The sequence below is a fragment of the Scomber japonicus genome, chromosome 23 (genome assembly GCF_027409825.1).
Source record: "Scomber japonicus isolate fScoJap1 chromosome 23, fScoJap1.pri, whole genome shotgun sequence".
In the NCBI taxonomy this organism is placed as follows: domain Eukaryota; kingdom Metazoa; phylum Chordata; class Actinopteri; order Scombriformes; family Scombridae; genus Scomber; species Scomber japonicus.
This window is the reverse complement of record NC_070600.1, coordinates 25,551,780-25,567,058: the sequence shown is the minus strand read 5'-3', so window position 1 is coordinate 25,567,058 and position 15,279 is coordinate 25,551,780. Positions and strand designations below refer to the sequence as shown.

Genomic DNA, 15,279 nt, shown 5'->3' with positions numbered 1-15,279 from the left:
AAATCCATGTCTGTATTCAGATTTGCAAGTGAAGACAAATCTGCAAATCTTTGCAAAGATCTGTGAATGTCTGTCATCAGTTACAACTCAGGCAGGAGCTCTCGATCTTTTTACACATGATTTTTGCTTCACTTCTGCCGTGGCAGGTCTGCAAATGTGTAGAAAATCTCCTGCCTGAGTTGTAACTGATGACAGACATTCACAGATCTTAGTGGAAATCTTTAGAGTTTCATGTTTCATGAACATTGTTTGATGAAGAAACTCCTCACAAAACAAAACAGAGCGAGGAAGCATCTTCTCTCAGAGAAGATCTTTGGCTGGACACAGACTGCGGCTCACTGAACCAGGCACCTGAATCAACGTTAATTAGGACAGCTGATCTCATCTGTGTGTGACTTGACTTTTGAACACAGGCTAGGTAAAACTATTGCTGCTTGAAGAGAGGAAGTTAAAGTGATGCAGACAGCAACGCAGCTACAATATCTAGATAGAAATCCAAGTACTAGGCTACTAATATTTGCACACACATGTTCCCACAGCAGCAGAGAGCAGTCACGCTGACTGAACACTGCTTCAATGAACAGGCTACAATTGATAAACATGCAGTGAGTACAACAGCAGACTGAGCTGGTTGACAAAGCCTGATACTTGACATTTCTCCCAAGAGTCAACTACTTGAATCTGAATCATCCTGATATGCAGCAGCTCTGAAAGCACTGAGCAGAGAGGGAGAAACATTTAAAAAGACTGCTGCAATATGATAGGCTGACAAAGAAGGTGTGTCAGCGTGCTATTGGTTAGATGTGAGCAGGTGATGTGAACAGCTGACGTCTTAATTGATGCCCCAGAAATGACAGAAAGGAAATGATGAGCTGTGAGAAAGATCAGAATGACTGAGGGATGAGAAATCAAACTATAGATGTGAGCTTGTAAAAAAGATGCTCTTCCTGTCTGAACTTTCTCTGAGCTTCATTTTTACATTTAAGGAATAAAATGCATCAGAAAAATACATTTAATAAAAAGATGATGTGAAGAACAAATGTTCATCAAAATAATGAGCAGCAAACTGTTTGATCATCAAATGCATGAAGTAAATATAAAGTGTCTCTTTCATGATAACATATGATGTAATATTTGTGTCATTACAGACTTTATCACTGTGGACTCTCAGAGACTCACTGTGAAGTTTTGGCCTCAGCTCTGAAGTCCAACCCTCATCTGATACATCTGGACCTGAGTCAAAACAAACTGTCTGATTCATCAATGAAGCATCTGTCTGCTGGACTGGAGAGTCCAAACTGTAAACTGAAGACTCTGAGGTGAGTTCACTGACTGTAGCTTTGGTAGATTAATCACCATGTAATGCTCCTGAGAAAATACATTCAAAATATCTTAAAGCTGCAGTATGTAGTGAACGAGTCCAACCTCCAGGTCCCTTCTTCCTCTCTGCTGCACTTTACTAGAGGATTTATTTTATTTTCCTCCATTTGAACACAAATATCTGGACTTTCTACTCCTCACATTGTCAAACAGGCTCGATGCTTGTTTCAGTGACTTTATAAAAAGAAGACATGGTGTGTAAATAAACGATAGAAAACTATGGAGCTACTATTGGAGCAATACTATTTGCAAATGCGTATCTCAGTTTGTGTGTAAAAAAATCCATATGTCTGTATTCAGATTTGACAACGTACGTAAAGATCTGTGAATGTCTGTCATCAGTTACAACTCAGGCAGGAGCTCTCGATCTTTTTACACATGATTTTTGCTTCACTTCTGCCGTGGCAGATCTGCTAATGTGTAGAAAATCGAGAGCTCCTGCCTGAATTGTAACTGATGACAGACATTCACAGATCTTACTGGAAATCTTTAGAGTTTCATGTTTCATGAACATTGTTTGATGAAGAAACTCCTCACAAAACAAAACAGAGTGAGGAAGCATCTTCTCTCAGAGAAGATCTTTGGCTGGACACAGACTGCGGCTCACTGAACCAGGCACCTGAATCAACGTTAATTAGGACAGCTGATCTCATCTGATCTTGACTTTTGAACAAAGGCTAGGTAAAACTATTGCTGCTTGAAGAGAGGAAGTTAAAGTGATGCAGACAGCAACGCAGCTACAATATCTAGATAGAAATCCAAGTACTAGGCTACTAATATTTGCACACACATGTTCCCACAGCAGCAGAGAGCAGTCACGCTGACTGAACACTGCTTCAATGAACAGGCTACAATTGATAAACATGCAGTGAGTACAACAGCAGACTGAGCTGGTTGACAAAGCCTGATACTTGACATTTCTCCCAAGAGTCAACTACTTGAATCTGAATCATCCTGATATGCAGCAGCTCTGAAAGCACTGAGCAGAGAGGGAGAAACATTTAAAAAGACTGCTGCAATATGATAGGCTGACAAAGAAGGTGTGTCAGCGTGCTATTGGTTAGATGTGAGCAGGTGATGTGAACAGCTGACGTCTTAATTGATGCCCCAGAAATGACAGAAAGGAAATGATGAGCTGTGAGAAAGATCAGAATGAATGAGGGATGAGAAATCAAACTATAGATGTGAGCTTGTAAAAAAGATGCTCTTCCTGTCTAAACTTTCTCTGAGCTTCATTTTTACATTTAAGGAATAAAATGCATCAGAAAAAATACATTTAATAAAAAGATGATGTGAAGAACAAATGTTCATCAAAATAATGAGCATCAAACTGTTTGATCATCAAATGCATAAAGTAAATATAAAGTGTCTCTTTCATGATAACATATGTTGTAATATTTGTGTCATTACAGACTTCATCACTGTAGACTCTCAGAGACTCACTGTGAAGTTTTGGCCTCAGCTCTGAAGTCCAACCCTCATCTGACACATCTGGACCTGAGTGGAAACAAACTGTCTGATTCATCAATGAAGCATCTGTCTGCTGGACTGGAGAGTCCAAACTGTAAACTGAAGACTCTGAGGTGAGTTCACTGACTGTAGCTTTGGTAGATTAATCACCATGTAATGCTCCTGAGAAAATACATTCAAAATGTCTTAAAGCTGCAGTATGTAGTGAACGAGTCCAACCTCCAGGTCCCTTCTTCCTCTCTGCTGCACTTTACTAGAGGATTTATTTTATTTTCCTCCATTTGAACACAAATATCTGGACTTTCTACTCCTCACATTGTCAAACAGGCTCGATGCTTGTTTCAGTGACTTTATAAAAAGAAGACATGATGTGTAAATAAACGATAGAAAACTATGGAGCTACTATTGGAGCAATACTATTTGCAAATGCGTATCTCAGTTTGTGTGTAAAAAAATCCATATGTCTGTATTCAGATTTGCAAGTGAAGACAAATCTGCAAATGTTTGCAAAGATCTGTGAATGTCTGTCATCAGTTACAACTCAGGCAGGAGCTCTCGATCTTTTTACACATGATTTTTGCTTCACTTCTGCCGTGGCAGATCTGCTAATGTGTAGAAAATCGAGAGCTCCTGCCTGAATTGTAACTGATGACAGACATTCACAGATCTTACTGGAAATCTTTAGAGTTTCATGTTTCATGAACATTGTTTGATGAAGAAACTCCTCACAAAACAAAACAGAGTGAGGAAGCATCTTCTCTCAGAGAAGATCTTTGGCTGGACACAGACTGCGGCTCACTGAACCAGGCACCTGAATCAACGTTAATTAGGACAGCTGATCTCATCTGTGTGTGACTTGACTTTTGAACACAGGCTAGGTAAAACTATTGCTGCTTGAAGAGAGGAAGTTAAAGTGATGCAGACAGCAACGCAGCTACAATATCTAGATAGAAATCCAAGTACTAGGCTACTAATATTTGCACACACATGTTCCCACAGCAGCAGAGAGCAGTCACGCTGACTGAACACTGCTTCAATGAACAGGCTACAATTGATAAACATGCAGTGAGTACAACAGCAGACTGAGCTGGTTGACAAAGCCTGATACTTGACATTTCTCCCAAGAGTCAACTACTTGAATCTGAATCATCCTGATATGCAGCAGCTCTGAAAGCACTGAGCAGAGAGGGAGAAACATTTAAAAAGACTGCTGCAATATGATAGGCTGACAAAGAAGGCGTGTCAGCGTGCTATTGGTTAGATGTGAGCAGGTGATGTGAACAGCTGACGTCTTAATTGATGCCCCAGAAATGACAGAAAGGAAATGATGAGCTGTGAGAAAGATCAGAATGACTGAGGGATGAGAAATCAAACTATAGATGTGAGCTTGTAAAAAAGATGCTCTTCCTGTCTGAACTTTCTCTGAGCTTCATTTTTACATTTAAGGAATAAAATGCATCAGAAAAATACATTTAATAAAAAGATGATGTGAAGAACAAATGTTCATCAAAATAATGAGCATCAAACTGTTTGATCATCAAATGCATGAAGTAAATATAAAGTGTCTCTTTCATGATAACATATGATGTAATATTTGTGTCATTACAGACTTTATGACTGTGGACTCTCAGAGACTCACTGTGAAGTTTTGGCCTCAGCTCTGAAGTCCAACCCTCATCTGACAGATCTGGACCTGAGCTTCAACAACCTGTCTGATTCATCAGTGAAGCTTCTGTCTGCTGGACTGGAGAGTCCAAACTGTAAACTGGAGACTCTGGAGTGAGTTCACTGACTGTCTGTTACTATTGTTGATCTTAATATTGAACAACTGAACCTAATTTATGTTCATACATAACTTACATCATGAACTTCATTTGTTTCCATATTTTCATGTTTTACTGTACAAAGTTTAGTGTGTAGTTATAAAAGATGACTGATTGTTAAAGAATGTCTAGAAAGTGTCCACTGTTAGTTGTTAAAGTCAATGAATGTTTATAATTGTTGGTAAAGAGTCACATCTGTATACAGAAGATCCTCTCAACTAATATCTGTTTGAAACTGATCCAGTTTACTTGATGAAGGAGAAATATTTCTTTATTATATTCTTTAATGTGTTTTAATGAATAATGTCTGATCATTGATATTGATCCTTCACAACACACACATACACACACACACTCACACACACACATACACACACACACACACACACACACACACACATACACACACACACACACACACACATACTCACACACACAAACACATACTCACACACACACACTCACACATACACACACGATAACACACACACACTATAACACACACACATAAGCATACACACATACACACACACTATAACACACGCACACACACACAAACATACTCACACACACAAACACTCACACACACACAAACATACACACACACAAACACACACACACACACACACACACACACACATACACACACACACACTACTACACATCTGATTGGATTATAAATGGATTTTAATCTTCATCATTTATTCTTTATTCAGATTGTATGACTGCAGTTTGTCAAAGATCAGCTGTGATTATCTGGCCTCAGCTCTGAAGGACAACCCCTCCCATCTGAGAGAGCTGGAACTGAGAGGAAACAACCTGAAGGATTCAGACGTGAAGCAGCTGATGGATCTTCAGCAGAGTCCAGACTGCAGACTGGAGGATCTGAGGTCAGTAGAGAGTTGGAGTCAGTCTGTGCTGGTTTCAGCAGTTTAGTATTAAACACAGTCAGTATCAAAGCAAAGATCCAGTATTTCCTGGTGAAGCTCCAACCTTCTCAGTGCTGCTTTCCTCAGTGAAGCTGTGAGAGGAGAATGGTGACAGGCTTCAGGATTGGACAGAAAGACAGAGAGAGAGAGAACAGCCAGCCAATCAGATGAGCCAGAAGCTTGTTGTGATCATGTGTTTGAGTCGATGTGAAGACGACTGTTGTTGTTGTGTTGATGTCTGCAGGAAATAAAGCTGGATTACAGCTGACAGCCTTACAAGATGTATAGAGACAGTGATCCTCATCATCAAATCTGATCTCAAAGTGTTTGTTCTCTCATTTCAACACTAAACTATTGATCAGTTCATCTTTGTCAGAGCTCTAAGATCAGTCTGACTGCAGCCTGCAAATCACTGGCTCTGATTTCACACAAGCATCATTACGTTTAGTAACCATGTGGTCTTTATACAGACCAGAACCTCTGCTGAAGTCCAGAGGGGTATTGCACGAAACCAGGATAAGGGATTAAGCCGGGATAAGTTAGGTATCCTGGCTGAATTTAGCCTCAAGTCGGTTGCATGAAAGCAGGTTAAATTTATCCTGGCCCAGTTACTATGGTGATTTATTCTCTGCAGCTAGCCTGCTCCAGACCAGGCTAACAACCAGGCTAAGATTATTCTCAGGGATTCATCTGGCAGTTCTGTCAATCGTGTGACAAATTAATGGGTTTTACAGCATTTCCATGGTCTTTCTAAATATGTTGCATCATTTCAATTATCCTGCATTAAAATACTACAGATAAATTATATTGTAGTTTCATTAAAGTCTGTTGACTGTTTAATTGCAACAGTCATTTTATAGTCATTCATGTGGTATCATTATTGTGTATAATGTACAGTAGATTTACTTCTTCTGAGGCTGAGCAGCATCTGGGTCCTGTTACACATGTTATTTTCTATTAGCACCAAATCACTGACATCATATCCATTATGGGCTAAATGAGCAAGACATGATACCTCAAGCCTGGAGTCCAGCAACGCCGTCTCCTCATCTGCAGAAGTGCATCCTGCAGCTGCAGATGTGCCTTCCCCCTGCCCTACACCTAATTATAATAATTGTTTGCACTTCATTATATTTCCTGAGTAGCATGCACTTTTACTTGCCACATTTAAATCAAAGTGTACAACTGTTGATTAGTGGGCTTGGACAGTAACTTCTTTAGTCCTTTAATTGTAATTTTGACAGTTCTAGTGGAGCACTGTTGTATTAATTGTACTTTTTTTTTTAAAGTATATTTTTGGGCTTTTTGTCTTTGATGTACAGGTTAGTAGAGAGAGACAGGAAAACTGGAGACAGAGAGGGGGAATGACATGCAGGATAGGAGTGCTTGGTGCGGGATTTGAACCGGGGTCGCCTGCAGCGAGGGCTGTAGCCGCAACACACGGGGCAGGTGCTCTACCCACTGAGCTATACTTAACCCATTAATTGCCCATTAATTGCACTACTTACGTATTGAGCCGGTCCGCGATTGTCTGCCAGGCTTTCTCCCTTTCCTTGATTACAGTGCTTTGTGCTTGTGTTGCCTTTTTTTCTTATCATTTCTTTAACCTCATCATGAAACTCCATCAGGAGCTGTTGTTCAGCGGCCGTGAAGAATGACGTGCGACACCTTTCCATTTTCCAATCTGTGATTCTGTGATCGATGCCATGGGTCTATTTGAGAATGCCGTGAACACGCACTTATCCCAGCTATCTACACTTGGCTTGACATAGCCGCACCTTTTCATCCTGGCTTGGCGAACGTGCAACCAATTAAACCAAGATGCGCCGGGCAGGCTAGATCAAGCTGCGCTTGCTCAGTTATCCTGGATTTATTTATTCTACTTTTGTGCAATACCCCTCTGGAATCACAGCAGCTGTTTAGCTGAGAGCTCTGACTGATTGTCATGTGATGATTTAACAGCAGGAAACATCTTCAAATCCCACAGAGACTCTGTAGCTTTAAACTTTGATAAGAGTTGACATGTATCAGCAGTAAATCCATCAGTAAACTGATGAGTGAATGTCTCTGTTTCTACAGTAATGATGTGTTCATGACTCTCAGCACTTTATTTCCTCTGTGTACTTGAGTGAAATCTGCAGAGGAAACACACTTGATAGTAAAAGTGTGTGCAGGTGTGTGAGCTTGGAGCTCAGTGTGTTCACTCCAACACGTTAACATGAGAGCTGAAAGGAAGCAAGCTATGCTGCACAGCTGTTCCACTTCTGGTCTGAACAGGACTGAAGTCCCTGCTGCTCTTTATACTGGATGTGCTGCATCACTGACTGACAGCTGATCAAGTGAGTCTCACTAAACACTCATTTATCTCCTCTGTTCTTTCTTCTTCTCTCATCAGATGGAAGTGATCTCTGTCAGAGTGAGAGTGAACATCCAGGAGTGTTGAGAGAGGATCAGCTGGATCCTGATGATCCATCTGGAGTCTGGATCTGGATTTTGTCGTCTTCACTTAAATCACTTAACTGACTCCAAACTGAACAGTTATCTCTGGATTTAGCTGAAGATAAAAACAGGTGTTATAAGTCAGACTGTGATCCTGGGCTCATATTTATCAAGCGTCTCAGAATCACACTGAGAGTTAACGAGGACTAAAACTAATGAATGAAGCAGAAGAGAATTGACTGTGACTTTCAGCAGGAGAAGGATTACTGCTGGGAGAGAGTGAGACGTGGCTGTTTTACCACAGTCAGAGCAGCAGAGTAGAAATAATGATGACGTGTTGTAGTTTTCTCACAGTCTCAGCTGGAAATATTAAACAGTGGTCATTTGGTATATTATGTGTATAGACAGGTAACCAGGCAGGTAACTTACCAAGGTTATGGAACTAAACTATGAAGCCAACATTCATTATAAGAAGATATTTACAAAGTGTAAAGAAAGCCAGAGAAATAAATGCAGCCTATATGTTCATTAAGATAACAGGTCATGTGACTGAGCTGGTGAAATTCTCTTGGTTCAGCCTCATGGTTTCACAGCCTGTAATAGTGCTGCATCTTGCACATATTACACAGACACATGTTGTAAAGCCTCTCCATGAAGAACATCTTCTCTTCCACTGTCCACTTCCTCTTTCAGCTAAACCCCAAGTTGACTTATGTTCTCTACATGAAGGTTAAAACAGCGTAACCATAGAAACAGATGTTGTTCAGCTGCATCCTCCTCTCTCTAATATCAGACTGTAGCTCTGCTGTTATTTGAAGCAGCATCAATAAAACAGAAGCCTATAAAATATTAACTGTTGTAATGAAGTTGAGATATCCTTCATTATGCAGATGACATGATTGTGTTTAATAACAGTTTTAGTGGTCTGTAACTGAAGACCCTCGTCATGCTCATTATTATTACAACGTTCATTTATCCAGATCAACATTTGATTCATGACTTCCATCATTGTCTCTTCTGACAGAATCATCACTGTTGCACAGCTGCATTTTCCCCGTTAGCATAAAGTGGAACATTGTGAGGACGTTGTGTATTTATTTAAATGATGTTCTGTAGAAACATCATGTGTTCTCCTCTGCATCACACACAAAGTCAGTCTCACAAATGATTCTGTTTCTGTCCAAACAATCTTTTAATAAGCTCACAGTCATCAAGCGTAAACATCTGTCCTCTCAGGGAACATCTCTGCCTGAACTCCATCTGCAGCTCCTAAATATCGGCACACACAGGAATCATTTACCAAGTTTGGAAAGTTATAAAACTCTTTTCCTCCTAAAAGTAGGAGCAGAGATGTGTCACTCTGATCATTTTTGGACAGTTAGGAGTGATTTCCTGCTCTGAGACGCTTGATAAATACGAGCCCAGATGTGACAGACTCATTTCATTCAGTTAAACTCTGAATAATTTCTCATTGGTCAGAAAACCTGCATGCAGGTCAAATCACATCCTGGTTCTGTTGATAACAACATCAAGTCTGTGCTTTTTTATTCGTCTTGAAACTCTTCCTTTCCTGTCTTGGAGGCGTATAACTCTTGTGTAACATACTTGTATATAGATGTTTGTCATGTTAAGAAATATTGTTTAAATACTGAGGCTGTTGTTCAGGATGAAAGAAACCAACAAATGAAGAAATGTAAATGAACAGACAAGAAGCTTCAGATGGTTCAGCTGACAGAGGCAGGAGCTTCACTTCTGACAACAGAGATAAAGTGATGTCTGCTGGAGTCATCAAACGGCTCATTGGACCAAACAAGTGACATCACACCCACAATGTGTATTTGCATAAAGGACTCAACTATCATGAAGATTATTGCTATTTACTCAAAGTTCAAATCCTGCTAGCAGTTAAGTAATGATTGTGTTGATTGTAGATTTTAAAACATTAGTGTCTTAATTAGTCTGTAGTATTTCAGGCTCATTTTTTTATTTCAGAGTTGATAATAAGTTGAAGCTTTTATATATTTTTTAGCATTTGTTTTCTTATTTTTAATGATTATGCAATGTTCTATGATAAGCAGTTAAGTTGAGTTAAGTATTGATTGTATTGATTGTAGATTTTAAAACATTAGTCTGTAGTATTTCAGGTTAATTTTTCAAAGTTGATAATAAGTTGAAGCTTTTCTTATTTTTAATGATTATGCAATGTTCTATGAGAAGTTAAAGATGAGTAAAATTCTGCTAAGGGGCCCTGACCCATGAAGCAGCTGCCATTGCAGCAGTGTTCCTGCTACAATCCTCCTTCTTTTAAAGCAGTTTGCACCATCTGTCATTCTAACTATAAGTAGACATATTCACAACAGAATGAAGTATAAACTATATTTATTGAATATAAGAAATATAAAATGCAAACAAATATTCAAATAAGAAATCTGAACATATAACATATTCTGTTCTTATTTACTGTCAGAGATGTGCATTCATATTGCATAACTATGAACTAATTAACACTTTATAATCAATATTTAACCAATAGTCATTGCTGCAATATCCTCCTTTAGTCCAAAGTTGTAACTAACTTAAGTTAACCTCGACTGATAACAGATTATTGTCTTGTTTTAAAATGATGTGCAACTTTTCTGCACTTCACATCAAACAAGCCTTTTCTCCAGAGCACAGATGTTGTTTGATGCAGTCTGAGTTTTACTTCTATTGAAGGTAAAAACTTGCTGATGGATTCACACAAATGCACCTTTCTTTCCAAGCTGCAATTCAGGAACACACACAGTTGCTTGTTCATGTTCATTAAATAAATAGAGTACATCCTAGAGCAGTTTGGGACATGTTTTGTTCTCCTCACAACCTGCACCTCTAGCGAGCAGTACGAAGTAGGATGATGTCTTATTGTGCAGTATAATAATAATAATTATAATGTTATAATGTAATAAATCATAAAAAACATGTTGAATTTCTTGTATACAGGGTTAGGGTTATTTTTTAAACCAACAGGAATCTCTACTTTGTTACAATGCAATACTACTAACTATTTACATTTTCCCTCTTTTATACTATTACAGCAAATGTGGTGAAATTGTTCAGTTTCCAACATGAATGGGACATAAAAAGTGGGCATATGTGTCTCTGTGGATGAATAATTGGTAACTCAGTCTACTTGGACAGAGATTGAAAACACAAATACCTGCTGGTTCCTGCACTTCACTCTCGTGTTGTTTTCTTTTCCTTTTTTCGTGGCCTGAGGGATAGCTGCTCTTCATCTTGCCTCCTGTTATCAGTAAATATGAGCACACTTTGTAACTCAGGTGCAGACTTGGCGGTGGCCTTTTCCCATTGTTGCTTTGCATAGTCTGTGGTGTCTGTACTGAATGACGTGATGCCATGATATAACTTATAAGACTATTGTTGCTCCCAGAGTTATAAGCGTTTATATGTATATCTTTAATGGACTATGCATAATGTATTTACCTTTAGTTAAAGACCACTGATGGATGTTTTTAATATCTAATGGACTTAAGTTTGGTAAGCATATTTACTCTTTGATGGTTTTAAGATGACTTAATGTGTTTAGTTATTAATATTGACTGTTTTCATTGTTTCTGTAGTTTATGCCTTTATGAAAGTTAGTAGTGATTGAGCCTGAAGCTGGAGATTGATGCTCTTTCCATTTTTTACTGTCCACTTTGCTGCTGCTGTAATGTAAATGTCCTCACTGTGTGACTAGTAAAGGAAATCTTATCTTATCTTGCAGTCAGGAATGATCTGCCTGAGGCGATCCCAGGAGAGCCTTTCCTGTTTTTATTTTATTTTTATCTTTTTATCCATTTGTTTCTATTGATCTTGTTTTATCTTGTATTATAGAACTTTCTCCTGCATGGTAAAGCCATTTGAAAGAGTTTTAAGTTTTTAAAGTGGTCTGTAAATAAAGTAAAAAAAGTAATAAAAATAAAAAAAGTAAATAAAAATAAAAAAAAGTAAATAAAAAAAGTAAAAAGTAAATAAAAAATAAAGACTATGTTATTGTATTGTTTCTCATCTTATTGAAATGGTTTTAAATGGAGCTGCAAAAAAAGTAATGAAAGATCAGATGGATTCATTCATTTTTTTCAAGTTTGTGGAAGTCAGGTTATTGTTTTTTCCTTGTTGTGGTTATTTGGCTGTAATCATAATCATAAGCTGATATGTTTGACCAATCACAGATCATTTCCTTGTTATTCAGAAACTATAATAGATTAGATTGATTTGTTAGTAACGTGTAAAGTGTTGTGTAACTTTTGCTTTGAGAAGTTTTCTACACACCTGAAGGGATGACGCTGATAATAAACAAAGACCAAATTCTAATAAACGAGTGGAAATAAAAGAAGTGTCAGTGTTTTCATCCTGTGTGGAGCTTCAGCTTCATGTATTACATCTATTTTTATTGTAATTATTTTTCTCATGTTTGATTACCTTCACTGTAATCTTGTGTTTACTTTTATTCATTTAAAGTTTTATTTTCTTCTAGCAGTTCTCCTGGAGTACACACACACACACACACACACACACACACACACACTACTAATAATAAAAAAGTCAAAAAAAAGAAGGAGAAGCACTTCTACTTCACTGTAAATAGAAATGTTTTAATGTGACAATTGAAATATAAAATCCTAAAAATGTTTCAGGTTAATTAAACTTTAATTGATTTGTTTTGATGAGTCCGACACACATCTATCAATCTGTCAGATAAAAACTAAATTCATTTAAAATTTTATTATATTATTTTTATTCTTGTTTAATTTTCATCTTGTATTTATTTTAACTGTTGAAGGTAAAATAACTGAATAAATAAAGGGCCATTCTGAGCTGAATAATCTTTTCTGAACCTCCTACTTTACAATATTCATACATGTTATATGGACATATCACAGTGTACAGTATGTGTTTATGTCTATTAATATATGTATTTATAGTTTCTCCACATTATGTTTTATTAACACAATCTAACAGTAACAGGAATCTGATTACATCCACTGTCTCACTTTCTGTCGCCACCAGATGGCAGCAGAGCGCCGACTCATCTTCTATATGTGTGTAAAGAGCATCAGACTTTTTTAATACTAAGTGCGCCAAGTTTGGACTTTTTTTATTACTTTTTTCTGTCTGCAACTGTAAGAAGAATGTATAAGATTGTTGTTTGGCTGAAACCCAATAATGTAAAGATTTATAATTAATATAGAGTTGTTTAGAGAGCAGGAGTTATTCCATCAAGATAAATAAAGTCTGGATTATTTGGGTGAGAGCTTTGTTCTGTTACTGTGGCTGATATGATTCCCTCCTCAGTAACCATGGTAACTAATACTACAGAACTAGCCTGATATGATTCCCTCCTCAGTAACCATGGTAACTAATACTACAGAACTAGCCTGATATTATCCCCTCCTCAGTAACCATGGTAACCAATACTACAGAACTGACCTGCTCCATAATAACAGAATGACTTTTACAAAAATACCTTCTTCAGTTAACCCTCATATTCATGGTCACTTTTGTTTTAGAGTGAAAACTTTTATTCATAATTTATCATTTCTTAAATAAAAGTGTAGTAATTCATTTTGTTCAAGCTGTGAAGATAAAAAGAAAGAAGAATTGAATAAAGTCCAAACCATGACTCTGTGCTGTGTTTAAATGTATACAATGGGAAGTGCTTACAGTGATCCCAGTTACAGTAATCAGCTGCTTACATGGATCAAAAAGCTCCAGACAGAATCATTCTCATACAAATGCTGTTTAAATAATCTCCCCTAGTCTCCCCCTGCTGGTCTTAATAAGTATTGCATGTGTGGTAGGGAGGTGGGAGTGACAGATCCTATGAATGAAAGAGTAATTAGAGACAGGTGAGATGAACTCATGATGAGAAGGGGAGATCAGTGAAGTCTTTTCAACCCACGCGAGCTCTTTAGTTATTTTAATAAGGAGAAAGTTGAAGTTGATGTTTTGTGATACTGAACGCATTACGGAAATACATCGATGTGATGCAACGTAACAGAGATGTCCGTGATTGGTGGAAACAAGGAGTGGTGAGTCAGAAACCAGTGACAGAGGAAAGTGTCTTTATGTCTTCATAATACGCTGAGAAGACTCTACAGTTAGCTTTGATTAGAAACCACTCCATCATGTTAGTGGAACACTTTGAAGTTGACGTTAATTCAAGCCCATCTATTTGAAGTAAACTCAGCTTTCTTTATCTGTGTTGATGTAAAACCCCTCTGATATCCATCTTTATATTTATTTATTATATGTTGAAGTTTGGACTTTCTCTGTGGATATCAGCTGTGATCAGTAACAATCAGTCACAGTGTATGATGAGAGAAGAAAGGTGAGGTAGAAGAGATGGAAACAGATATCTTCTACCAATATCAAGACTAAAAGTGAAGACTAATAAATCTTTAGTTTGACAGTAACAGTGAGACTGGTGTGTAGTTTATTATCGTGTTTTTCATCATGTTTTTATTTGTGTTATTTTTAGTGTTAGTGTAAAACAGGAAGCTGCTCTGCTCTCAGCTCACCACACCCTTATTTAATCAATCTAATTATATTATTTAATCAATCTAATTATATTATTCAATCAATCAAATTATAATTCTTGCAAAGTTTTACATCCACAAATGAAAGTGAAACGTATTTTCTGTGTTTTTATGAAAGAACTGGAATATCCTCTGCTAAAAACAAAAAAGCTATCACAACTATGAGACTGTGCTCCCACTTCAATATCTTTAATTCAATTTAATTTTTCTTTACTCGTGACCCCTGGCATATTTTTTAATTTTGTATTATTTATTTGTTTTTATTTATTATTAATGTAATGTTTATCCTTTTATTTCTATGTTTACTGCACTGTTACTGTGTATGTTTTGTAAGTGAGTGATGAATAAAGGTTATTTGAAAGAAGAAGAAAAAAAGCTCACCACACCCGGCAGTGAAGTTACGCAGAGAGCTGCAATGACACGCTTCAGCCAGCAGGTGGCAGCACAGGTGTCTCTCAGATAGTTTCAAACTCAGAAATAATTCAATATCAGCAGCATTTATGTTCTTCTCTATTAAAGCCATTTATTTTCTTCTTTACTACGTTTATTTTCTTAGATTTCCTTCAAACTGTCACCACAAAGCTACAGAATGAAGTAAGAACCCTTCAAATGTCATTAATGGATCCTAAACACCCCTAAATATGTGTTTGTTTATATCTT

The 15,279-nt window shown here is 37.4% G+C and overlaps 1 protein-coding gene across 1 annotated transcript; it reads left to right on the top strand.

The window, feature by feature from the left end:
• The first annotated feature begins 2,243 nt into the window (after positions 1–2,243).
• Positions 2,244–8,098, top strand: LOC128353162 (ribonuclease inhibitor-like). The gene is made up of 5 exons (XM_053313841.1): positions 2,244–2,248; positions 2,793–2,963; positions 4,459–4,629; positions 5,390–5,563; positions 7,998–8,098. Exons 1-5 carry the CDS (start codon positions 2,244–2,246, stop codon positions 8,005–8,007), a joined length of 531 nt encoding a protein of 176 aa, XP_053169816.1. The 3' UTR covers positions 8,008–8,098.
• The last annotated feature ends 7,181 nt before the right edge of the window (positions 8,099–15,279 follow it).